Source organism: Ailuropoda melanoleuca, chromosome 1, assembly GCF_002007445.2.
Source record: "Ailuropoda melanoleuca isolate Jingjing chromosome 1, ASM200744v2, whole genome shotgun sequence".
In the NCBI taxonomy this organism is placed as follows: Eukaryota; Metazoa; Chordata; class Mammalia; order Carnivora; family Ursidae; genus Ailuropoda; species Ailuropoda melanoleuca.
The window spans coordinates 166680946-166707289 of record NC_048218.1 but is presented as its reverse complement, the minus strand read 5'-3'; the positions used below and the strand labels follow the sequence as shown (position 1 = coordinate 166707289).

The following is a 26344-nucleotide window of genomic DNA, read 5'->3' as shown; positions in this document are numbered from 1 at the left end:
TGTGGAGTGAAGGGAGCCAATGCCAAAAAAGTCACATATTGTTTGATTCCCTTTATATAACGTTGTCAAGATGACAAAATCATAAATCTGGAGCACAGATATTTGTAGGGGACAGGGATGGGGAGTGGGCTGGGGGGGCATAGGTACAAGGAGACAGCAGGAGGAAGTTAGATGGTATCTTGATTTTGGGGGTGGTTACCCAAATCTGTACATGGGATAAAACTGCATCCAGGGGCGCCTGGGTAGCTCAGAAAGGTAGGCGTCTGCCTTCAGCTCAGGTCATGATCCCAAGGTCCTGGGATCAAGTCCTGCATCGGGCTCCCTGCTTAGCAGGGAGTCTGCTTCTCCTTCTGTCTCTGCCCCTTCACCCTGCTCCTGCTCTCTCTCTCTCTCTCTCTCATGCATGTGAGACACACATTCTCTCTCTCAAATAAATAAATAAAATCTTAAAAAAAAAACCCAACAGAAAAACCCCTACATCCAGCTATACTCACACACATGGATACGTGAATATGGATGTGGGCTTAGACACCCGTGGGAACTGAATAGGGTCTGTAGTCCTGCCAACTGGTCATTTTCCCGGTTTCGGTATTGTACTCTAGTTACATAAGACGTCACCACTGGGAAGGCAGAGTGAATGGTACTTTGGACTCTTTACTTGTTTCTTAACTTTAAATCATTTCAAAATAAAAAGATTAAAACGCTCAGCATCCAGTGGCGTGAAATCAGGACTGTCTGGTGATGGCCCCAGGGCTCCTTCTCTCTCCCATCCTGTGCCGGGACTCAACTTCTCACAGGCCGGGGATCCTCCAGGAAGTCCAAGTGCTGGGCAAGCTGGAACCTGAATCTAAAATTTTCATTCCTCTCATGCAAGGCCATTCTCACCTTTTCCTATAAAAAGGTGTCCTGTAGCTGAACCCCAGTGGTGTGTTCATCTAGGCCTCTACTCGAGATGCCGCTCTACTGGGTACTTGGAGAAGGGGACTGTGTTCCTACTAATCTTTCATAGCATGAGTTCCAGCGTTCTAGGTGCTGCATGTTGGAGTGTGCCCACGCCCTCTGATCTACAGACCTGAAGGTGGAAAGGGAGGGAGCCAGGTGGATGCATGGGGTAGAAGGAGGAGCCACTGCCAAGACTCTCCAAGGCAGGAGTATGCCTAGCGTGTCTGAGTCTGAAATGCGGCGAGTGTAGGCATTAGTAGCAGGAGAGGTGATCAGAGCACTGATAGGAATCCAGATAAGCCATGTCTATAAGCCTCGTGTGCCACTGTGAAGACTGGCTTTTATTATGAGTGATGTGGGAAACCAATGGAGGATTCTAGGCAATGTGGGGACCAGCTCTCACGTATATTTTCATGGATCCCTCTGCTTGCTGTGTTGGGATAGACTCCTGGGAGCTGGGGGCAGGCAAGGGTAGAAAAAGGTGGTTATGGGCGTGTAAAGCCAATAGGCTTCCCCACTATTCTGGTGGTAGTGGGTAAGAAAAATGGAGTCAAGGATGACAGTGTCGGCTTACTTCTTCACGCTGCATGAGCTAGAAATACTGGGAGGGTTTTTAAAAACAGTTATAGGGTCATAATCTATTTTCTTGCATTACTCAATAGTGAGAACTTTTCCAAGTCAGCATACTGTGAGCCATTTCCAAGTTAATACATTTAGGAACATATTTTTCTTAATGATTGAGTAGCATCCATTAGGTAGCAGTGCCGTGAGTGATTTAACAAATCCACTATTGATAGGCATTATATTATTTTTCAGTTATTCACTGAAAAAATCATTTCAGTTTTTCTGGAATGGTGAATTCTGGAAAAAAATTGAGTGATCTGATAGTCTTGGGCAATAGATAAAAATCTATCAGTTGAATTCACGCTTCTGTTCATTTCCTACAGCTTGATAGTCTCTTTTAAACTGCCTAAATATTTATTTTCAATATCTTTTTTTTGATTGTCAGAGTAGTGTATCTTTATTTAAAAAGATACATGTTACAGGATTTTGATTGAGACTTTTCTTGTTGTCACCAAGTTTCAACCAAGACCCCAAAGACTGAGAACAATAGATGATAGCCCAAAGGTTCAGAGAATGCTAAGAGTAAGAAAATTTTTTGTGACCCTCAGTTTAGCACCCTCCTTTGGGGGTATGGATGGGGGACACAGGGATGTGGACAAGAAGCTTTTTTTAAAATTGAAATTCACTTAATTAACTAATAGTGTATTATTAGTGTCAAAGGTAGAGTTTAGTGATTCATCGGTCTTGTATAACGCCCAGTGCTCATCACATCACATGTCGTCCTTAATGCCCATCTCCCAGTTACCCCATCCCCCCACCTCCTCCCTCCAGCAGCCCTCAGTTTGTTTCCCATCGTTAAGAGTTTGCTATGGTTTGTCTCCCTCTCTGATTTCCTCTTGTTTTATTTTTTCCCTCCCTTCCCCTATGGTCCTCTGTTTTGTTTCTTCAATTCCACATATGAGTGAAATCATATGGTAATTGTAGTTCTCTGATTGACCTATTTCGCTTACCATAATACCCTCTAGTTCCATCCATGTCATTGCAAATGGCAAGATTTCTTGATGGCTGAGTAAATTCCAGTGAGAGAGAGTGTGTGTGTGTGTGTGTGTGTGTGTATGTGTATACCACATCTCCTTTATCCATTCATCTGTTGATGAACGGCTGGGCTCTTTCCATTGTTTGGCTATTGTGGACATTGTTGCTATAAACACTGGGGTGCAGGTGTCCCTTCAGATCACTATATTTGTATCTTTGGGGTAAATACCTAGTATTGCAATTGCTGGGTCATAGGGTAGCTCTATTTTTAACTTTTTGAGGACCCGCCATACTGTTTTCCAGAGTGGCTGTACCAGCTTGTATTCCTACCAACAGTGTAAGAGGGTTCCCCATTCTCCACATCCTCGCCAACATTTGTCATTTCCTGACTTGTTAATTTTAGCCATTGTGACTGGTGTACGGTGGTATCTCATTGTGGTTTTGATTTGTATTTCCCTGACGAGCAAGAAGCTTAATAGGATTTCTTTTTAGAGAGAGAATTTTTGAGTACTATGGAGGGAATGTTCTTTGATGAAGGAAAGCCTAAGCTTGGGGGAGTTTCACAGAATCCCTCTGAGAGCTTCATGTGTGTCTCCTAGAGTTTGGGAACTTAAAATGACCTGATTGATGCTAAAGGTAAAAGGAGAGGGCTATGGTGAGGGGAATGATCTGCTCTGTACCAACTACGTGGAAGAGGTACGTTCATTACTGCGGGCCAAGTGGGACCCCAGAAAGGCTTAGACATGCAAGGGATCCAAGCCAGGCTCGGTGATCCAAGCAGAGACAGAGGCTGGGAGGGCAGGGGGTCCTTTGGAAGCCAGTGCTGTGCAGAGAGTGTAATGAATTCTCTAGGAGGTGGCAGTGCTGTGTGAGGGAACCACTGGGAGATTTCCAACGGAACAGCCAGATAGAAGGAACCTAGGACCCCAATGAGTATGGAGCTACCATATTAGACCTGTAGCTTCCACCTGTAATTTTAAATGACAGAGAAATAAACTTGTATCTTGTTTAATCCATTATAATTTTGGTTCTCTGATACTTGCAGCTGAAACTAAAACTAACTACCTTACCAATCCTATTCAAATGCTTTCAGAGAAAAAAAAAAGAATGCTACGTCACTTATGAGACAAAAAATTGGATAAGGACTGTTCGAGCAAAGACAATTATAGACCAATTTCAATTTTGCATGTTAAGCTTGATGTAAAATTCTGAAAAATAAAAGAGTGAGCTAATGCACACTCCTTTAAAGCAGCATATTAATCCGCAGCTTTAATAAGCAGCATATACACATGACTATATTAAAGTTTTCCTAAAATTATATAGGTAGCTTCTGTAGAAAACAGTATGGAGGGTCCTCAAAAAATTAGAAATAGAATTATCATATGATCCAATAATTCCGTTACTATTTACCTAAAGAATACAAAAACACTAATTCAAAAAAAGATATATGCACCCCTATGTCTATTGCGACATTATTTACAACAGCCAAATTATGGAACCGGCCCAAGTGCCCACTGATAGATGAATGGATAAAGAAGATGTGGTATATATACACAATGGAATATATTACTCAACCATTTAATCTTGCCATTTGCAACACAGATGGACCTAGAGCATATAATGTTAAGTGAAGTAAGTCAGAGAAAGACAAATACCATATGATTTCATTCGTGGAATTTAAGAATCAAAACAAGCCAAGAAAAGGAGAGACCAACAAAAAACAGACTCTTAAATATAGAGAACAAACTATGACCAGAGGGGAGGTGAGTGGGGGGGATGGGACGAAATAGGTGATGGGGTTAAAGAGCACACTTACCGTGATGAGCACGGAGTAATGTAGAGAATTGTTGAATTACTATGTTCTACTGATTTTTTATTCTGAATTTTAAAATTCTTCTGATGCAATGCCAATATGGTGGATGTGAAGATTTTAAAGAGCTGAGTGATGGAGTCCGTGCGTGTTCGTCAGGAACGTTGGCTGTGGGCACTAGATCACATGCTAGCTGGTTTTAGCAGAAGGATCTATTACTGGGTAGCTTATTCAATCTTAGGGATTATTTTATTTGTTGACAGATAGCATTCAGAGCCAGAGTGGTGGTGATGGCCTGTGGATAAAGTAGGGCAAGAAGCAGCAGTGGCTGGCGTGCCAAGGGATTTGGACAGTTCCAGAGGGAGAATGGGCAGAAGAGCTGAGCAGAGGATGGGGGTGATGCTGGTGTCAGAGCAGCCAAGAAAAAAAGGGATTTGATAAAAAGGGAGTGGTCCACTGTGCCGGCCACCAGGAAGCCTGGTAAGTGGAAACCCCAAGCAGCAGAGCGGTGGGTGGGGCTCCAGGGAGAGCGCTGGTGCGGTGGGGGGGCGGGGGGAGCGGCACCAGCCGCAGAGCTGGACCTAGTGGTGTGAAGATGTGGGACGCCCCCCCCACCTGCTCCCACGCCATCTGGCCCTGGGCAATAACCCCGTGAGGTTGGTGGGGCAGGCAGGCAGGCATTAGTTTTCAGGCTTCAAAGGGGAGAAACCTGAGGCTCAGAAATGTTAAAAGCCTCAATCTGTGATGGAGCCAGGCCTTGTGGCTCTGAATCCTGTGCTCCTACAGGGCCACCATGCTGCCTTTCCGCCACAGCCCACGACGGGCCAGGTGTGGCTTGGCTTTAAAAACTCACGGGGCCCTAATTGGCGAAAATTCCTTAACTCTAATTTGCTAGGCAGCAGTAAGTGATGGCACCTGAGAGCGTAGAAGAAAGAATACTAATGGTCTAAGCATTCTTGTAAGTTTCCCAAAGCGGTTGAGTTGTTAGACAAACATTTGTGTGCTTACTGCGTGCCCTAGACACTATAGTGAGTGCTGTACGTAGATTTCCTTAAGCCCCACCACCTTCATGGAATGGTGCTGGCAGTGGTGCATTATGATGAGGACAAAGAAACAGGCTCAAGAAGAGAAATAACTTTCCCTAAGTTACACTGTGGGAAAGTGGTAGAGCTGGGATGGGGACCCAGCGCCTGACTTCCTCTAGTCTACATTGCACTGGAGCCTAGCCAAAGAGAGCTGGCGCTTGCTGTATAACCCACAATTAAACTAAAGACTTAGATTTTCAGATTCTCCAAACTGAATTATTTTGACAATCATTCCTACTGGATAGAAGAAGAAAGAATATGGTAAAGATTAGGCGAGTTAAGGATAACTAGTTCTAGGAAAGCTTCAATAATCAGAGTTTCACATATTGGGCAGAACTCCAGATGGCAGACAAGAGTCAAGCAAAATGCATTTTCAGATCCTCCTGCTTCTAGAATCACCCCCTCCCCCCACTGCACCAAAATATTACAGGACATTTGAGTATTTGTAGAAGGATTCTGCTGTTAATTTTGAAAAGGTTTGAGTGCCTACTGTATGCTAGGCACAGTGCTAGTTAGGGGCTGGGGTAGAGTGGTGAGCAGAGTGGACCAGATTCCCACCCTCAGGAAGCTTCTAGTTAAGACAATATTTTATTAGAGTCCATTCTATGGTTATGGGGGTGAAGCCCCGGAGGACCGTGGTCTATGGGTGTGGAAGGTCCTTTGGAGCCTGTGAGAGTTCAGACAACCTTCCCAATGCTGCAATACTATTGCCCTCTTTTTGTTAACAAATCCTGATTTGCTTCATGTATCCAAACACCTTGGAGAGGGTGGCTTTATCCCCAGCTCAGGTGGAACCGTGGTTGTTTTAAACCTGGCCTTCTCAAATAGATCCTCCACTGAAATCACCTGGGGGACCTGTTACAAACAGATTGCCAGGCTCCAGCCCCAGATTCAATGAGTCAGTCCTGAGAAGTGGTATTTCAGGTCACGGTGTTGCTGGCCACAGGACTCCACTTTGTGAAACAGTGACCTACACTAATCAGGGTGATCTCTTTTCCCTTCCTAGTTACTGGCTTCGTCATAGGCCTGGGATGCACTTCTGGCCAATGGGCTGTAAAGGGATATTTGCTGGGGGAAAGATTTTCTGGCTGTTAAATGGAACACACGAGACACACAGGAAGAGAAAGCCATTGTCCTGCTTGTCCTCGCAGCTGCCTTCTTGGAACCATGTTTATCAAAGCTTGAGGGAAGTGCCAATAAACCGAGCATGGTGGAGTAAAGGACAGACAGCACCAGCCTTGGAGAGATGTCTTATATTTGGATTCTTGTTGAGATCGTTACTGTCCTTATTGGTCAAGCCCTTCGCATCCGAGTTTTATGTTATGTGCAGCGCTTTCTTGACTGTTGAATTTAGTACTTCTTATAGGTTAGTGATTTTCTCCTTATTATCAGAAGTAACCCATGCTCAAGAAGTAGTCCATATGGGCTGCTGGTACTGTATTGATCTTGTCGCGTTGGCACTGTTCCTGGGGTGGGGGAGGGCAATCAGTTTGACCAATCCCAGAGTCATGAACTTGTTGGCCCATAAAGACCTCATGGGTTTTAGCAGTGACCCCTTGGAAAGGAACCCCATACCTCCTCGCCCCCGCCTCCAGACACAGAAGCACGCATGCACCTGCTTTTTTTTTTTTTATTTGGTCTCTGGCCCAGAAGTCTTGGCTTGATGAGGTCTATTTTTGTCTTGCCACAGGTCTTCTGTGCGTGGACTTTGGGGTCATAAAGTCTTTCCTTGAAGGGCTATTTGGCCTGCACCTCTGATTCTTGCAGCCCCATGTTGCCCCCGACAGGAATGTCCTTCTCCATCCCAAGCCTCCATATCCTCCAACCCTGCCAGTTAATGGACTAAGGTGGGCTTGCCCCACCTGAGAGGGGATTGGTTTTGGAAGGGTGGTCCTGTGAATGTAGGAAAATTAGCAATTTGTACATTGCTACACAGTTTATACTGAACCTTCTGTTTTCACATCCAAGATCTCAATGGATCTTTAGAAGCACTCTGATAGGGAGGGGAGAGCCGATATTCTGCTATTATGCCCATTTTCAAATTAGGGAACTAGAACAAAACCAGGATGATACCCATTTTAAAGATGAGGACATAGAAGAAACCAGGTATCATGCTTGGTTAACTGGAGTGACCAGAAATCTGTTCCAGTAATACCCAGTTAACTCTTTATGAAGATTTTGAAGTATATAATTTCTTGGGAAAGTATGTTAAGATAATAGTTTTTTGGCAACAATGAAAAATGTGATTTATCATATATATGAGGTGCACAAGCCTACAGAAAGAGAGCTTCATCGCTTTTTCTGATGATAGGTTTTATCTTCATTGTTCATCCCTATTTACTCCTTAAGGTTCAGCAAGTTGTCTTTTGCCATGGTATCCCCATTGAAAGCTCCTGTTAAGTTATGGGGGACTCCTTAGTTGCCAAATATAAAAGGGACTCATCACCTTATCACCTTGCAACAGCATATGACCCAGCAGCCCCTCCATCCATGAAGTTCTGTCTTTCTTGCTTTTATCTTACACTCCCCGTTCTCTCCCTCTTCCTCTGAGCTTTCCTGACCTTCCTGGCAATGTTCTCTAACTTTGCCTGCTCCTTGGACTTTGTTCTTACCCAGGGACCTACTATTGGTCCTCTCTACTTCACCTGTCGATACAATCTGACCGGGTCATACCTACCAGCGCATCCCCCTTTCTTGAGCCCCAAAACCACCTGTCCAACTGCCTACCAGACATTTCCACCGTGGGCGAACCATTAGCACCATAATGCATCCTGTAAACTGCACCGATGATTTTCCCCCACTGAACCAGCTCCCCTTTCCATATTCTCTTATCTTCCTAAATATTTAGTTGCAAAAACCAGACATGGGGGCATCATTTGTGACTCTCTCCTTCCTTTCAATTCTGGCCTCAAATCAGTAGGTCCTAACAGCTCTTAAGTCTCTCTCATATCCATGACTCTTCATCCATCCATCCTCTGGAGAGCCAAGTTCATGTGGGCATCGCCTCTAACCGTTTCCCAATTAGCTTTCATGGCGCTGGTCTTAAGTCATCTGGTCTACCCTCCTGGGTCACCAGACAGACCTTCCTGAATTTGACTTGTGCTTGGCTTGTGAGGTTCCTTGTTCCCTGGCACAGTCTCGCTTGTTTAATCTCCACCTCTCCTCTAGACCACCAACTCCTCTTTCTGTCCTCTTTCCGGTAAATACTATCCAGTTGTCAAATTAAGCCACCTGGGTATCATCCTTGATTCTTTAATCCAATCTATAACCAAACCTTTTCAACTCTGCCTCCTCACTATGACTCAATTTTAGCCGTCTCTGCCTTGCTACCCCCCGATGCAGGCTACATCACCGCAGTCCTTTATGACAAGGAGAAATCTAACTGCATCTGCCCTCACCACCTCCACCTGCTCACGTGTTCTCCGATGGATCCACAGTCAAGTAAGTGATCTTTTAAAAATGTAAACTAGATTGTGTCATCTGTCCCATACAACCAATTAATGCTATTGCAACGTGGTGCCCTGGATGGTATCCCAGGACAGAAAAGGATATTGGTAGAATATCTTCTGGGTAACTGAATAACTTCTGGGCTTTAGTTAATAGTAATGTGCCAGTGTTGGTTTCTCAGTTTTGGTAAATGTACGATGGTTATATAAGATGTTAACATTAGGGGAGAGAGTAGGTGAGGAGGACACAGGAACTCTCTGTAATATCTCTGCAACTTTTCTGCAAATATAAAACTATTCCAAAATTAAGTTTATTAAAGAAAATTAGGGGTGCCTGGGTGACTCGGTTGGTTAAGTGTCCAACTCTTGATTTTGGCCTCAGGTCATGATCTCAGGGTCATGGGATTGAGCCCCTCGTTGGGCTCTCTCCCAAACCCCCATATGCTCTCTCAAATAAATAAATAAATCTTAAAAAAAAATAGTGGCACCCATGTCCCTGATGTTACAGGCCAAAACTCTCAACATGAGCAGCTTTCTCTCTCTAGCCAGATGAAATTAAATTCTTCCAGTGAGATAAGTCTCTTCCTTACTTCTAAGTATTCAGAGTGTCTAGTCCATTAATAAATGCTTGATAAATATTTGTTGAAAATCAACATTATGTTTTTAAAATCAAAAGATTAATTATAAATTTGGGGATTGAGAATTCATAAGCTGAGTTGGGTTTTTGGTAGGAATCAGGACAGCCCAGACCATCTGTGAGCTGTTTGTGGTATGTGACTGTCCTATGCTCTCCTTACCTCCCTCCCTCTGCCCTTCCAGGCTGCTGTCCTTGAAATTCAGCACCAGCCCCCTCCTAGTTGTGCAGACCAGGCGCCCATTTATGTTAATGGGAGAAAGGCTTCTCCTCCCAACCTCAGTACTGTCTTCTCCCACCCACTCAGCTCCTGTCTGGCCTCCTAACAGCCCACTTGTAGACAATTTCACAGTGCTGCCTTCTCTCAGGTCTTAACTACTAGAGTTATTCCAATGGTAGGAATTTCAAGCCAGGTAAAAGGAGCCATGTCAGGCTGCCAGATGGTGGGGGAGATAGGCGTGGGTGAGCAGGCTTCAGACTAAAGCACAGGAGACGAGATCAGGTGTTGTAATCACATTCGAGAAAAGGAGTCAGGTGACCCTTGTATGTATTATAGAACCCTTGAACTTGGATTTAACCTGGGACAAGCCCTTTTCTTCTCATGCTTCTGCCTTCCTATCCGATGTTATGTCTTTTCCCCTGCTAAGTTATCACTCTTAATGATAATAATAAGAAATAACTCATTACTTTAGATCATCATTTCATCTAAGATGTCACAACCAGAATATTTTCCCCAGTTTTCCAGATGAGCAAACTCATTCCCAAGATCACCTGCTGCTGCTAACAGGAAGATCTGGGATTTGAACTCAAGTCTTTCTGGCTCCAAAACTCTTGTTCTGCTCTCCTGCAGATGACCTAGAGGGACTTGCTCTAAACACTACATCTTTTAATGAAAAAAACATAAATGCAGCAGGTCTCAGAGTCGGTGAAGGTGGAGCATTAGAATCCTGATCTCAAGCAGGCTCTCCAGAGGGAAGCTGGGGGAGGGGGCAGCAAGGTGGGGACTCAGTGGGATGTTTGTTTCCTCATCAGGTTTTGGTGATGAANCCCCCCCCCCCCCCCCGCCACTCCCCAACACCAATTTTCTTTGCACACTCCAAGATGATAGACAGAAGAATTTAATACATTTAATGCTTTTCCTTCCATTTACACTATCATAAATTACAAAGTATTATTCACTTCACAAAATAAAACCATTTTCAGATAATTTTTTGACAGTATCAAGAAGTACATAAGCTACAACAAACAAATCTATACAGTTGGGAGGAACAGTAATAGGGACCCAGCAGAACCATTGTGACCCCCACCCCCACCCCGTGTGCCAACGGAGTCCATCCGCATAGCCCTTGGAACCGTCCAGGACAATTGCACTGCCCTCCTCCTTTCAGCTCACTCATCACACAGTAATTCTCTTCTGGTCACTCCAGAACAACACTAGCCAGTAAGTACATGGATCATCTCAGACAATCAGAGGAAAAGACATTGAAGTTGGATTTCAGAAAAAATTTTTTTTTAATTTACAGTTTTTGATGCTTTAAATATTTAACTATGTTACAAAATATAGAGATCTTGCTGTGAAAAGCTCATGCTAAGCTAAATTTATAACCAAGAAGATAGAACTCCCGTGATCAAATGGTATTATGATCCATACATAGCTACCTTTATCAAGGAGGAACAAATCTTTGTAAAAACCAAACTTATTCATTCTTACTTTTAAAAATAGGCTTGTTTATAAAACAAAAATGGAAAAAAATCAGTAATTATTCTGCAGATTCACTTTTCATAAATACAGAAATGTGACAACAATACAACTTCCCATTAATTGGTTAATTCCAAGTGCTGGCCTGAAAAGGACATAGGGAAAGTGCTGACTTTTTACATGGCCCAGATTTAACCAGTATTCCCGCATCACTTTATGTAAAACGACCACATTCTGCATGTTCTGGGATATACACACATGATATGGAAAGACTCCGACCAATGCCAAAACATACTTTGGGATTTCACAAAATTTTAATGGAAAGAAAATCTGTGGATTGCTATAAACCTATACCGTACGACTGCAAAATGCCTGTGCTTAACAGCAAAACCTATCAAAAGCAGGGACACAGGTGGCTGGTGAACTTTCATTGCAAAGCACTGATAAGGACAGAGGTATGTCAAGATAATACTGCATTCATGGTAAACTTTTTCAGGGATCACAGCAAGAAGCAGGACAAGGTACACAGGGTCATAATCAATGCACTGCATTGAGTTCTATTTGCTGAAATAAAGTAACATTCTTGCAGCTAAAATAAAAATACATTTTACAATATAAGTTTCATTTAACATTTAACATAGAATTGTCTTCTTTTTGTAAGTGGAAAATGTATAACTGTATCAAGTACCTCTATGAATTAAATTCCTTTATTACTGATAAGACTGAAGCTTAAAGATCTACCTTGTTTTTTTAATAAGTTAAAGATTTATTAATCACTCTTCCAGCAAAACAGACATATGTAGGAGGCACAGCAAAGACCCAAGACAGGGCCTTCGGTCACTCACCCCTGCTGTTCTCACATGGAGGAGGTGAGTGTCTATGAGACACAGTAGCCGACTTGAAAATCCGCTGTGGTCTAGGAAATTCTGGCACTTGTTTGAAAAACAAATCAAGTGTAAGAAGTGTTTTTATTCCTTTAGCCTTATCAACTAGATGGGGCTGGGGCCATTCGTCTCATTTCCCTGGTGGATTAAAACAAAACATCTTCATTTTCTATTAAAATCTGCACAATCAGCTTTTGGTACCGCATATCATGGAGGGTGGTGAGGGTGCTGTCCTCAGGGGACCTCATCAGCGTGGGCCCAAACACAATTCCCAGATTTTCAGCATTCATGAAATTGTCCTTTTCATTCATCGTCACCCTGCAAAACAGACACATACACAGAGACATTACATAGACTTGCGGACAAATTTATATACTGATTACGCATGTACACTTCCAAGAATTTCTCTGGTTTGGGACATTGTAAAAGAAGACTGAGAACCAGAATTATAGAAAAGTATTTTTAAAAAGGTAATGGGGGGGGCGCCTGGGTGGCTCAGTCAGTTAAGCATCCAATTCTTGATTTTGGCTCAGGTTATGATCTCAGGATCATGGGACTGAGCCCCACTTTGGGCTCAGCACTCAGAGTGGAGTCTGCTTGTCCCCTCCCCCTCCCCCTGCCCCTCCCCCTGCTCATGCTCTCCCATGCTTTCTCTCTCTCAAATAAGTACATAAATAAATAAATCCTTTTTTAAAAAGGTAGCTTTCTGATTTTTTTTTTCCTTTTTAGATTGTTGACATCACCTTCAGCCATTGGAAGTGAATTACTTAGTGAATCTGGTAGAGACACATATTTAAAATTAGAAAATCAGTCCTTCTTACTAAATAAATGTGGAAATGTGATTAGGGGATATGGATTGAAAGGGGCAGCAGATTCTTAGCTGGCCCATAGTGCATATTCAGCCTTAGTGCAGATTCTTAGCTGCCCATAGTGCAGATTTCAGCCTAGGCGTGTATGGAAGTCTTTTCTTCCCCATAGCTGCTTCCTGCTGGTCTGTATGCTCCTAACAGGGGAGCTGATGGCAGATCTCCGGGCTGCTGGCAGGGCCAACGTCAGAGGAGCAAGGTTACTGTAGGCTGGGGCTGCCATGAGCGTAGGAATAGCCAGACCACTATCACGGGACAGGGGAATGGCTGGAATGTGGCCAAACAGGAAAGCAGTTGGACATTATTTCTAGTTCCCACAGGATGAGGTCTGGAGCAATAATTATTGTTGGAATTGAAAATCATCATTTCCACATCCAGATGAGAACAGCAAAGCCTTTAAGAATAAAAGTCAAACTTCAGAGTTGGCTTAATACCTTCCTAGTGGGATAAAATTACAGTCTCCTAGATTCTTGTTTGAAGGAATTGAGGTTTTTTGGATGTTCGTAGCAGAGCTAAAAGACGGCAGGTTCTCCATAGAAGGGCAAAATATGATGAAACGTGTTTAGCTTCTGCACAGAAGGCCGTCCCTTTGTTTCTGTTCTCTTGGAGCTAATGAGGATTGGCCACTTAGTATTCTTTTAGGAAGGCCAATTCAGCTTGCGTTATTTTCATGTTGCAAAGCTAAGGAGGTAGGAAAGAGGAACATTCTTCACTGTCAAATTGCTCACATCTCCCCATTAAGTCAGGCACCATGCCTGGCCAAACAAGATAGTTTGCAAAACCTCCATGATAAAAATACTAAATTATTGGCATTAAAGATTCAACTGGGACATATCCGCATTTTTCCTAATAATGATACTTTGCCTTCCAAACTATAACAATTAGAACTAATTTCTTTCTAAAGAAATAATTTATGGCTAACTAAAAGCCAGCCTGGCATGCATAGTCTATTACTTATCCGAAAATTGCTCATACTCTTAAATTCAATAGATTAATCAAAATGGAACCTTCAGAGCTAAATGTTATTACATCTCTGATCACCATGAATCAAGCAACAATATTTATGTTTTATAAGGTAAAAAACAAAAACTTTAACACCTACTGTTTATACAGTATTCCCAACTTGCTTCCTTTCACGTATTGAATGGATCTGTAAATTCGTTGGTGCAGACAATTTTTGGTTCATTTTATCTAAGAACGGGCCACTCCTATGTGTCTTCCAAAAACACAGAGGAAGGTGCACAGAAATGCCCCGATCCCTCCAACATCTCAAAGACCAACTCACTGACCTCATTATATATGTACAGTGAAGGAAAGAGATCCACAGTTGGGGTAAAAGAGTCAGGAACCAGAGACTCCAGTGTCCTCTAAATACCTAAACGTCTCCATCTGTCTTACGTGCTGTCACACAGACACCCCAGTGCAGAGCCCTCTGTAGGCATAGGTACCCTCCGAGATGGCTCACAGTGATCCCTGCCTCCTGTAGTTCATACTCTCGTGGGACCCCTTGCCCTAATGTACGGGCTGGACCTAGTGACTTACTTCTAACAGAATTCAGCAAAGGCAACCGGATGTCACTTCTGAGATTAGGTAACAGAAAGACTGTATCTTTTGCCTTGGGTGCTCTTGCTTGCTTGCTCTGAGGGAAGCCAGCCGCCATTTTGTGAGCTGCCCATGGGGAGACCCACATGGCAGGGCAGGGAGCTGAAGGTGGCCCCCAGGAAACAGCAAGAAACTGAGGCCTCCAGTCACACAGCCTCTGAGGAACTGAATCCAGCCAACCACCTCGTGAGTGAGCGTGGAAACACACGCTCCCTAGTTGAGCCTTAGATGAGATTGCAGCCTGGCCGTCAGTTCAGCCATAGCCTCATTAGAGCCTTGAACCAGAGGCAGCCAGTTAAGCCACACCTGGGTTCCTGATCACAGAGACTGTGAGGTAATAAATGTTTATTGTTTTAAGCCTCCAATTTTGGGGGCAGTTTGTTACTTGGTGATAGGTCACCAATCCATCGAGAAAACCAAGGGGTCAGGATGAGAATGTGCTTGCCCAGAAGCAAGGCAGGCTCAGGAGCCTGGAACTATTATGAGCAGAAAGAGGAAGAACAGAACGCAGAGTATAGGGCGTGTGTGGGAGGCAGATGCAGATATGGAGGCAGTGTAGACAAACGGTTAAGGCAGAGTGGGGGCTCTCGATCCCACGGCCTAGATTTCAGTCCTGGCTTCACTTTACCTTTTCAGATCAGTTATTTTTCCTCCTTAAACATCAGCAATCTCATCTGTTCCCCGAGGCCCCGAGCGATACCCGCCTCACAGAGACAAGCCGTGGAAAGTGTGTGGCACACCTCGGGCACGGACTCAGGGTTCTATCAGTTACGATGGGGCTGACCTAGCGACGGCAGCAGAGCTCACTTTAAAGGAGGTCCCTCCGCCCCGGGCTGGGCAGGAGGGCTGTGAGCTCCTCCTGAGGCAGTCGCTGTGCCGGGCAGACAGGGTGGGCAGAGGCTGTGCCAGGGAGGGCCCGCTTACTTCTTGAGGTGGATCATTAAGTATCGGAGGGTCTCGTAGTGCGCCGGAGGCAGCAGCATCAGCACGTCGTGGACGGCTTCCAGCCGCTCGTCTGCGCTGGAGATTTCTGTGAAGAGCCCACGTAGGGAGTTAGTGCCGTGCTATCACATTCAAGTTTTCAGAGCAGTAACAAGCATTTCGTTTGTTCTGGTTACAGGTGGAAGGGAAGTCGAATAAGTTCATGCAATTTCACGTAACATTTCACGTAAGCTAATCAATCCATTTGTGTTCTGACTTATTCCAGAAAGGGCTGGAGGTTGGGAAGCACACATGTATTGAACACCCAGTGGGTGGGTGACAGGAGGCTGGGCATGGTCCTTGCCCCCAGGAATCTGCAGTCCTGGGGATGTTTGCTGGTGGCACAAATGGCTTGGCTCATCTTCTGAACACTGGACTTGCTAGAAATCTCACTCTCAAGAGCTTTAATTTAAACTGGACCACACTTGGTAGCGTTCTCCTACGGCTGTCTGATAAGCCTTTTCTTGGAACTTCCATGACTGAATATACTCTATGACACAAGGCCGCTGGCCCGTGAGCCCACCGGCACAACTTGCATTAATGGCGCTGTTCACCAAAGTGTTGGCAAGGTTAACCCCACTGTATAGTCCGGGTTAGGAAGCAGACACTAGGCACGTTCGCAAGGGGAGGAAACATGTATGCTTCTGCTTTTTGGGCTCTGATAGGTATTGGCAGTCATTCAAAGAAAGTTCCCCTGCCATTCCTCCTGGGGCAGAGGGTACCTGGCTGCCAGAACCTTCTCCACCAAGGACTACCAGGACCCAGGAAAGAATGCTCTTACCAGGAAGTGGGGCCATAGTTCATCAGGAAAGTGCATCTTGTACTAATCCCCGCCTGCCCACATTTGTCCCCCTCAGGCACCTTATTATTATACTTACCTTTAAAGATATTTTTCATAAGAAATTCCTCAACGTGTGTTTGATTTCTGTGTCATGCATTCCAGCATCTACTCTACCCTTCCTTACTATGTTCCCTGGCAAAGTGCAGCCCCACTTCCCACTCCCTGCCCCCGATCTCCCACCCCAACATAGTCCTGTCTGCTGGCCGCAGTCAACCCAAGTGCCAAACACTAATGAGCAACCATGGGCTGAAGGAAGACCAACAAGGATGATGTTCGGTTCCTGGCCCTGGGAGCTCAGCTCTCGGACCTGGTCTTCCTGCTCTGTGAAATGGGATTATGATATTTGCCTCATCGGGTAGATGAGGAACTAAACTAGAGGGTATTCTTGAGAGGTCCTGGTATAGTACTCGACACGGTATTATCAACTTTGAACAACGTCAGTGGGCAAACCTTGGGGTCCAACTTTCATCCACTGGCAGTGAGTGTGTGCTTAATGGATGAAAGAAGCTATACAGTCCTCACTGAAGAACAGCTGATTGCTGACTACAGAAACATTTTTGCTTTCGACATACAGCAGAGTAGCCCCGACTGGGCCAGTTCCCAGCAGAGAAGGGACGAAGTGGACAGAGAACTGCTAGGTGCCCAGCTTCAGCTGAGTGGCAGTGGCTCAGCCGAGTGGCTGGTGGCTTCGTACTGGGTCAGCTCAGCTGGTGAACGAGGCCTGACTTTCTAGTAACTACCACTGTTCCCTCACTTGGCAAAGTGAGGGATCATGGAATAATTTAAATGGTCTTGAGTTTTAATTCTCTTGAAGCTAAGAGCATTCTACTCCACAATTTGGTCAACATAAAAGGTTTGTTCTCAATACTTACTGGCTGCTTCGATAAATTTGGGATAGGTGTCATAGGTGATGACAGGAATGGGTAAGTCTCTGAAGTATAGTTTAAGGGCTCCAGTGATGATGTTTATGTCTGGATAGATGTTGGCAGATATATCCGCCTTTTCACCATCTGAAAAATAATCAGTGATCCAGTTCCTAATTAGGAATTAGGAATTTCTATTTCGCCAAGTTAAAGCATGCCCAGAAAGAAGAAAAAAAAAAAATCCAACAGTGACTGCCACGTGCCTGTACAAGTCCCAGCCGACTACTCTCACTTCTGATAATACCGCTGTGCAGGAAGAAACCAAACGAAGTTTGGGGAGAGGGATTTGGGGTCTGAGGGTAAGCACAGCCAAAAAGGTAGTGAAATTGACTTATTGTAGTTCTTTGGGCCCAGCGTGTGGTAATTTGCTAGACAGAAACTTAGCATAATAATTCATAGTCTAGACACAAACATTCATAAGAGAATAATAGTTTCATCTGAAATAATGAAAAAAAAATCAAGCTTTTATATAGCTGCACCAGTGTTCTTTGGATTTGGATTTGAAGGTCACAACACATCCTAATTGCTGAATGTCTTCAGTTTCTATCGTCTCTCACGGGCTCACTGATGTTTCTCTTATCTTGGCTCTTTCTCTTCTGTCTTTATGACTTTAATCTGGGAAACTCTGATCTTCCCTCATGTATGGGTAATGTTATAGTCTAACCATGTTTGCAATCATTCTGAAGACATTTTTTGACTTTTTGTTTTACCGTTAGTAAAAATCAGTCCAATTTAACTGTCACAGACTATATATTTTTTGGATAAGAAAGTTTCAATCATATCAAGATGATTAGCATTTTCTTTTACATAGAGAAAGAATTGAAAGAAAGAACAAATGTCCCAGCAAATTTCGTTCTGAGGATAAAAAAAAGGCTGGCGTACGAAAACAGTGCGTGCAGCAGATGGGTCATCCGATCCCATTATTTACATATTTAACAAGAATCTACTGACACTCCACCACGTGCCAGGCACTGTTGAGCCCTGGTGAATCAAACAAGAAAAGACATCCTCCCTTCCAATCTCTCTAGTCAGACTGGGAGTCAGGCATGCAACTCCACAGTTACGAGGAAATGGGAAGCTTGCTAGGCTGGAGACGTGAAAACATGCTTGGGGGGAGTGGACACAGGAAAGGACAACGGAACTCTTAGGTCAGCTTGGGGTGCTCAGGGAGGATTCATGGAAGAGGAAAGACTTGAGTGGACACCTGATTAATAGGTAAGTGTTTGCCAGGCCGAGATGTTAACGTGTCCTAGATGGACAGAACAATGTGAACAGAACTTGTTTACGAAAACAGGTAAGGTGTATTTCAGTATAGCTGGGGCATAAAGTGCACAGGGCAGAGGAACTACCATGAGTCTGAAAAGACAGGGTGGCCAGATCATCAGAGACCTTGTATACTGTTTGCAGAGTGAAGCTTCTCCCTAGTAGGCTAGGGGCTCTATCCCTTGATGGGCTTTACTGCAATTATTTGGGCTGTTCGACAGAAATATAGAATGGAAACACTAATTTGGAAAGATATGTGCACCCCCATGTTCACTGCAGCATTAGTCACAAAAGCCAAGACATGGAAGCAACCTAATTGTCCACTGATGGATGAATATAGAGAAGATGTGGTGTATATATGATGGAATGTTATGCAGCCATAAGAAAGAGTGAAATCTTGTCATTTGTGGCAACATGGATGGATCTTGAGGAATTATGCTAAATGAAATAAGTCAGAGAAAGACAAATACCATATGATCTCTTGTATTTATATACGGAATTGAAAAATAAAACAAAACCAAGCTCATAGACACAGAGAACAGGTTGGTGGTTGCAGGAGACAAGCAGTGAGGGGTGGGAAAAATGGGTGAACTGTTTTTTGTTTAAATAAGTTGAATAAAAATTAATAAAGAAATACAGATTCTGGGCTTACTTAGCCTTCTGAATGAGTCCCCAGGGTTGGCCCTGGTGATCTGTACTTTTTTTTTTTTTAAAGATTTTATTTATTTGACAGAGATAGAGACAGCCAGCGAGAGAGGGAACACAAGCAGGGGGAGTGGGAGAGGAAGAAAGGCTCATAGTGGAGGAGCCTGATGTGGGACTCGATCCCAGGACCCCGGGATCACGCCCTGGGCCGAAGGCAGACGCTTAACCGCCGTGCCACCCAGGCGCCCCTGGTGATCTGTACTTTTAACGAACTCCTGAGTTCTTTGACCTAAGAGATAGTATGGCCTAGAGAGCATTTGTCACAGTTATAAATAACAAAAGGAGCCACGTCCTAAACCTCCATTGGCTTCCCCTGTTTCAGCTCTGGGCATACCCCCATCCTATGCTCTCTTCTTTGGAGTTCTGGGGAAAGGAAAAGAGTCACTGAGATCCTCAGGTGGGGGTGTAGAAGGACCCTGGGGCTGTGCGGACTGACCATCAATGTTGGGCAACCAAATCAAGAACCATAATGGCACCAAATGCTGGCTGCCCATTCAAGAAGTGTTTTAAATTCACTTCCCCATGTGATCACTTGTACACAACTTTTAAGGGAACACCTCCCCCAGAAAGACAGAGAACTATATGACTTGTAAATCATTACGCCTTGGCTTCCTGAGGAACAGCTCTCAGTAGCTCTGAAACCCATCCCCACTATGAATAAAATCCGGGTCCAAGAGAAAGGGTGCTAAGAATAGGTCATCTGGCCTTCAAAAGAGCACAAGCCCATAGTCTCTCGTGGTTCACTGGACTCTGGGAAACAAACTGAGGGCTTCAGAGGGTAGGGGAGTGGGGGACTGGGATAGGCCGGTGATGGGTAGTAAGGAGGGCACATATGGCATGAAGCACTGGGTGTTATACGCAAACAATGAATCATGGAGCACGACATCAAAAGCTAATGATGTACTGTATGGTGACTAACATAATAAAAAATCATTATAAAAATGCATATGGTGACTAACATAATAAAAAAATATTATAAAAAAAATGTGCACAAGCCCACCTCTGTCAAATGCCATTTTGACATCTTCGATGTGTTCGGTGAACCCAGAGACTCTGTAAAGGCCTTCTGACTTCAATCCTGTTGAAAAAAGAGACAGACTTTAGCTTCCTGAAACAGCTACAAAGGACTCTAATTTCATATTTACATTGTGTGCTATCAGGAAATGAACAAATACAGTGTTCTTGTATATTACACATGCTCATGTCAGAAGCTGGACCTGTCTGTCTCAGTTTCCAGGCAAGTCTGTCTTCATTTGCTTGTGCTGCAGTAGCGACCTCAGGGATCTGGTCTTCTTCCTGCCTGGCTTTGCAAAGTGAGCCCCTGTTTAAGATTCTCATTGACCACAGTCTCCTGCTTCCTTGTTCATCAGACTGCTGGATGGGACTTCGCTGCTTCAGGCAGGAACACGCTTACTCCCCAGCATCATCTTAACCCAAGTGCCACACCGCGTGCAGTGCTAGGAATACACACGTACGTGGATGCTTGCATATTATCCTGTTTTTATTGAAACAATCTAAATTTTACAGCCTTTTATCTTTAATCATAAATAGGATAATATGTTCACTGTTTAACTAAATAGGATTGATTTAATGGTTATAGTTTCAAATAAATGATCATACAGATAAAAGAAAAATAAAATTTTAGTGATGATTCTGGAAACTTGATCCCTGTATATTTGAGCCAGAAAGAGATGTGGTTTCTGCTCCTAGATCTCACTGATTTGTTAAGATATGTCCTAAGGCCTCGCCTGGTCCCAAAAGCATCAGAAGGGACAGAGGGTCAGATTTCAGACCTTGCAAGTCAGAAACGAGCTGCTATCAAACTCTAGCTACAGCAAAACGAGCGAACAAGGTGCTGGTACAGTGGGGGCAGGGTACTCTTGTCAAGCAAGTGATAACATACTTTCCTGTTCTTCATTTGGGAAACATGGACCACGTATATGCTATCTGCCATATATAAAGGTCTGCCTCAGAGACAACAATTGCACCACATAAATCCTGCTGCCCTTCCTCCCGGGACTGTCAGACACCTTCTTCACGAATTCAGCTCTGTTTCCCATCGAGCCTCACTCAGTCTCAGAACTCATCTCAGTACAGTTGCCCAGGCTGCCAATACTGATCAACTGGGTCAGCCCACCCAAGGAGACCTGGAGTCATGCCCTTTTAGTGGGTGGTACACGTGAGCGTGCCTCACTCTGGTCGTGACCAGCACACAACACAGGCGAGGATGCAGCGGCCCGAGGGAGCAGTGCAGTGAAAACTAACCCTGCCTGGCTGCTGGGGGAAGATCTTACTGCAGAGCTGTCTTTGGAGGAAGTCATGAAGGAGAGACTGGAGTTGGCCAGAGTAGCGGAGGCTTCCAGCTGTCCTTGCAATATCAGCTCTCCCCTTCCTCGGCTGCAATGGAACCTTCTATTTGCAGAACAACGTCCATAGCCATGGCCAGCCAGTAAATTCTGGCTAATGTGAAGAGGGCAGAAGAGATGTGTACCGTGCCGGGGTTGTGGATGTGAAGAGAAAGCACGGCTTTCTGCCCTTGGTTGGAATGCAGAGGAGAGGGTGGTAACCAGCCAGGACCATGCAGACGAAGGCAGCTCTCGAGGATGGCGGAACGACAAGTTGCAGGGCCTGGGTTCCTGCCCCTGGGGAGCTGCTCACCTGGCCCTAGACTGCTCCCAGGGTCTGGACCGTTACTGGAGAGAAAAATCGATTTCTGTCTATTGGAGACACTGTTGTCCGGGGTCTCTGTGACAGCACTGAAACATATGGGTGAAGTCAGGGGGCACACAGACACGTTTGGAAGAAGAGTTAGGATAGGTGGTCATTCCAAGAAAAGGCAAAAGGAACAACATAGGTTGAGTCCCATATGTTGGGTCCCGTGCTAGGTCATTTATATGGACCAGCTCATTTTAACCCTCGCAGGCACGTTATGACTGGTTCCATTCACTTTATGGATGAAGAAACATATTCAGATGGAGCAGGTATCTTGGCCAAGGTCACGCCACAGCGAGTGTGAGACTGGGCTGGGAGTCTAACTCCAAGTCCGTGATCTTTCCGTTCTGCCACATCATGCAGAGGCGAATGGCCACGAAAGAGCCTTTGCAGAACAAGAAGGAATTTGCCAGGGATGGAAGTTGAGGTAAGACTTTGGCAGAGGTGAAAATGAAGCTGGGGGTGGGAGTCATGTGAATTTCTTCCAGCCCATTCTCTGAGTCTGCTCGCATGTGCAGGATGCTAACACCGGCGCTCCAGTGCCTTTGCTCTGACTCCCCTGGCACAAAGTCCCAGTCTGCGCTGTTCAGCTCTTGCACTAGGCATGCTTCGTGCTGTGCTCCCCACGAACCACAGCAGACATCAGCCACGGTGGTAACTTTGCCTGAGTTATCAGTCGCCTCTGATGAGGCTCACCATGGGACAGTCCCAGCTTCTCCAGCGAAGCTGAGGTCCTGAGTTGAGGCCCCCGAGAGGCTGATGATCTGACCCCAAATTGCAGAGCCCTCTAAAAACAGGAGCCAGGGATACTATTCTCAGCTACTCATCCAGAGTCAGGGCACCCCTTCTCAACTCTGACCCAGCCCAGGCCCTACAGCAAGACCTTCACCAGATCCCAAAGCACCCACTAAACTCGGACAGGCACAGCAGTCAAAAGGCAGCAGGCACTTTGCAATTTGAGATGAAATCAGCAAGTCTTAAGGGAACAGAATAGCTCTAATTTTCATCCTGCATGGAAAAGGGAATGATTTCCTACCTCTAAAAGGCTTGGGATAACAAGTTTATAATGCCCTCTTTTGTTTTGTTTTGTTTTGGAAAGAATGAAATAGTTAGCAATGCATAAATAGCTGCAGAGTATAATACGCCAGTTTGGACACAGTAATGAGCACCAACTGTGGCAGAGTACGTACGTGGCACAGATGCCTAAAGCCTCTGGCCTTTATACATGGCCCAGTGACCCAAGTCATATCCAGCCATCCAAACTCTCCCCATCCAGACTCAATCCACCGCATCACTGAACGTTGTGATACTGAAGTGTAGCCAAACAAAGCACACATAAAAGGATGGTGACTCAAGCCTACTATGAAGAAACTTCTCATTGAAACGTTTCTATTTTCTATGCCTTCTTCTTTTATTTAAATTTTTATTTACTGGGGCTCCTAAGTGGCTCAGTTGGTTGAGCTGCCAACTCTTAATTTCGCCTCAGGTCATGGTCTCAGGCTCCTGAGACTGAGCCCGGTGTCGGGCTCCACGCTTGGCACGGAGTCTGCTTCAGGATTCTTTCTCTCCCTCTGCCCCTCCCACTGCTTGCTCTCTCTCTCTCTCAAGTGAATAAATACATCTTTTAAAAAAAGATTTAGTTAGTTATTTACTTGAGAGAGAGAGAGAGCATGGGTGGAGAGGGGCAGTGGGAGAGGGAGAGAGGGAATCTCAAGCAGACTCCCTCCTGAGCAGAGCCTGATGCAGGGCTCCAACGTCCCCAATGTCATGACCTGAGCTGAAATCAAGAGTTGGACACTCAATGGACTGAGCCACGCAGACGCCCCTCTTCTGTGCCTTTTTATTTTTCATTGCATAGATCTTTTTAATCTTTTAACGCTCCTTTGAAATAAACAGAACCAATACTAGCAATGAATTTTTCTACGGTAGAAAATGTATGTGTTGATCAACAGTTTCTTTATCTTATTTAATGGGATCACTTTTTAAGGCTCAATTCAAACTTCATCTCTGCCATAAACCCTTCCTGAATTGTCCTCAAATAACATTGAAACGTCTTCCTCTGTGACTCCATGGTGTTTTGAATACACACACCCTTAACATTTATTTATTTACTCCTTGATTCTGCATGCTATGGTATGAATTTCTGGAAGGTAAGAACTGTGACTTTTATATCCTCAATGTGTAGCACATAATAAATGCTTAGCAAACATGTACTGGATGCGTACATGCAAGGTTTAGGTACAAAACAAAAACTGATGTAGTTGGCTGGATATAGCTTGTGTGTGTGTGTGTGTGTGTGTGTGCGTGTGTACTGGGTCAGACTGTTTCCCCAACCTCAAAAGTGGAGAGAGAGTCAATTTAACAATTATAAGAAAGTTTCCCTGACAACAGTAAAAACAAATGATAAAAATGAAATCACTATAATAAAGAGTCTTTTCCAAACCTCTTGCTTCAATTTCCCGTATGCATATGTCTACCACCATGGGTCTCTGAGTGTTGTGAGCCTTTACAAGTGTTGTGAGGTCACAACAGTACACCTTCTTGATCCTCTTGAGATCAGGTTGACAATCATTGGGAACGTGCTTGGAACACTGTTTGTGTACGTTCAATCCACAGTCTGTAAAAAAGAAGCCACGTTAGCCTTGCCCGGCCCTCTTGTCAAAGCCCAGCCTGAATTATATGTTACCAAAAATAAAACTGAAAACACCCAAAGGGTTGCTGTATCTTTCTGGAACATCTATCCCATTTAGAGGTGATACTCTCCGCAAGCTGAGTATGAAAGCCACCTTTACTCACAAAACGTAAATAATTCCATTTTTCTCACTCAGCCTTTTCTGTTGCTGGACCATGAGAACAGAGCATTCCACTGAGATGGTTTTGGGGATTCGCTAGGTTGTCTGCACGGTTTTTTTTCTCTTCTGGGACTTGGAACCTTTGGGTCCACATGTAGGTGTTTGAGTTTGGATTCCCAGAGCTAGTCTTGGCTCATAAAGGGTACCTAGGACTTTTGCTAGGTTGTTTTTATGAAGTCCTGGATTCTCCTTTTGTGCAAGACATGATTACTCTCTCTGTAGGAATCTTTAGTCTTTGGTCTAAGAGACCCATGACCACTGGCATCTTTTTTCCTTTTCCTGGAGAGTTGCCCATAGTTCCTAGTACCTTCCCCTTGTTGGGCAGTTTGGGTGGGACAATATTCTTTCTACTTTACTTATTTTGACACCTGTGAGTGAAAATAATGTCTAACTAGATACTGGCAGGAGTACCTGAGAATTTACAATTTCGAACAATGCCATGTAATGTGATGATTACAATAATTATTTATAAAGCTCATATCAAGATCCAAAGCTAAAAAGGTACTTTTAAGTTCAATGAACACATTAAAAGCCTTGTTAGTGGCTGGTATCTGCAGACAGAATTTCTCTAACAGTAACAAGTCTACATTCTGGAAAAATAAAAATTTAATGCTGAAGTTGTTCAAAGTTGATGTGCTGTCTATTCAAAACATGTATATTTTACACACATATAATAATGACTGTTGCTGTCTAACAAAAAAGCACTTAACCACACCAACAATTTGAGAAAATCTAAACTTGTACAAAATCATCAAAAAATGATTTTTGAAAATCATTACATGATTTTCATGTAATTTTTAGGCTGAATTCTCTGTCTTCCCGTCTTCCAAAGAAAAAAGCCAGTTCCAAATCATCTTGGCTTTATGAACACGAGAAATTCAATAAAGCTCAAGTAAATAGTATTCTTTTTTTTTTTTTAAGATTTTTTAAAATTTATTTATTTGACAGAGAGAGAGAGAGAGAGCCAGCGAGAGAGGGAACACAAGCAGGGGGAGGTGGGAGAGGAAGAAGCAGGCTCCTAGCGGAGGAGCCTGATGTGGGGCTCGATCCCATAATGCCGGGATCACGCCCTGAGCCGAAGGCAGACGCTTAACCGCTGTGCCACCCAGGTGCCCCACCAAGTAAATAGTACTCTGATAGATCAATTTGTAGTTGTAGATTTGGGCAAACTGAACTAAACAGAACTGGTTTGTTTTCTTGTTCGGATCCTCTTTTATAAAATAAGGATGATAATAGCATCTACTCCTAGGATAATCATAAGGATCAACTAAATTAATCTGTGTAAACTCTGAAGTGTGGTGAACACTACATGCAAGTTAAATAAAAGAAACAGCACATATGTGAGAAAATAAGGATACCTGGCCAGCTATTCTTATTATTTCATTAGTAAGTTTTCTTATGTTTTTATAAACTTCATTTAAAACAATTTTTAAAGTTGTGATCAAGAATACAAAACATAAAATTTACCATTTTAACCATTTCTAAGTGCAACTCTCACCA

At 44.0% G+C, this 26344-nt stretch overlaps 1 protein-coding gene and 1 long non-coding RNA gene across 4 annotated transcripts in view; one reads left to right on the top strand and one right to left on the bottom strand.

Moving 5' to 3' along the window:
• LOC109489438 overlaps positions 1–26344 on the top strand; it is a 36910-nt gene that overhangs the window by 8127 nt on the left and 2439 nt on the right. The window contains exons 3-4 of one of the 3 annotated variants that reach the window (XR_004628304.1): positions 8779–8877; positions 15688–15957. This is a non-coding gene — a long non-coding RNA (uncharacterized LOC109489438). Of the gene's footprint in view, positions 1–8778; positions 8878–10253; positions 10511–15687; positions 15958–26344 lie in introns of those variants that run through there. The other 2 variants (XR_004628301.1, XR_004628303.1) reach the window with 2 other exon arrangements.
• Positions 10617–26344, bottom strand: part of CHN2 (chimerin 2) — a 33905-nt gene continuing 18177 nt past the window's right edge. The window contains exons 3-7 of the mRNA XM_034669715.1: positions 24436–24609; positions 20281–20358; positions 17262–17399; positions 15492–15597; positions 10617–12417 (exon numbers count right to left, since the gene is read on the bottom strand). Of these exons, the coding sequence (XP_034525606.1) occupies positions 12246–12417; positions 15492–15597; positions 17262–17399; positions 20281–20358; positions 24436–24609 (668 nt within the window). The 3' untranslated portion in view covers positions 10617–12245. The remainder of the gene's footprint in view (positions 12418–15491; positions 15598–17261; positions 17400–20280; positions 20359–24435; positions 24610–26344) is intronic.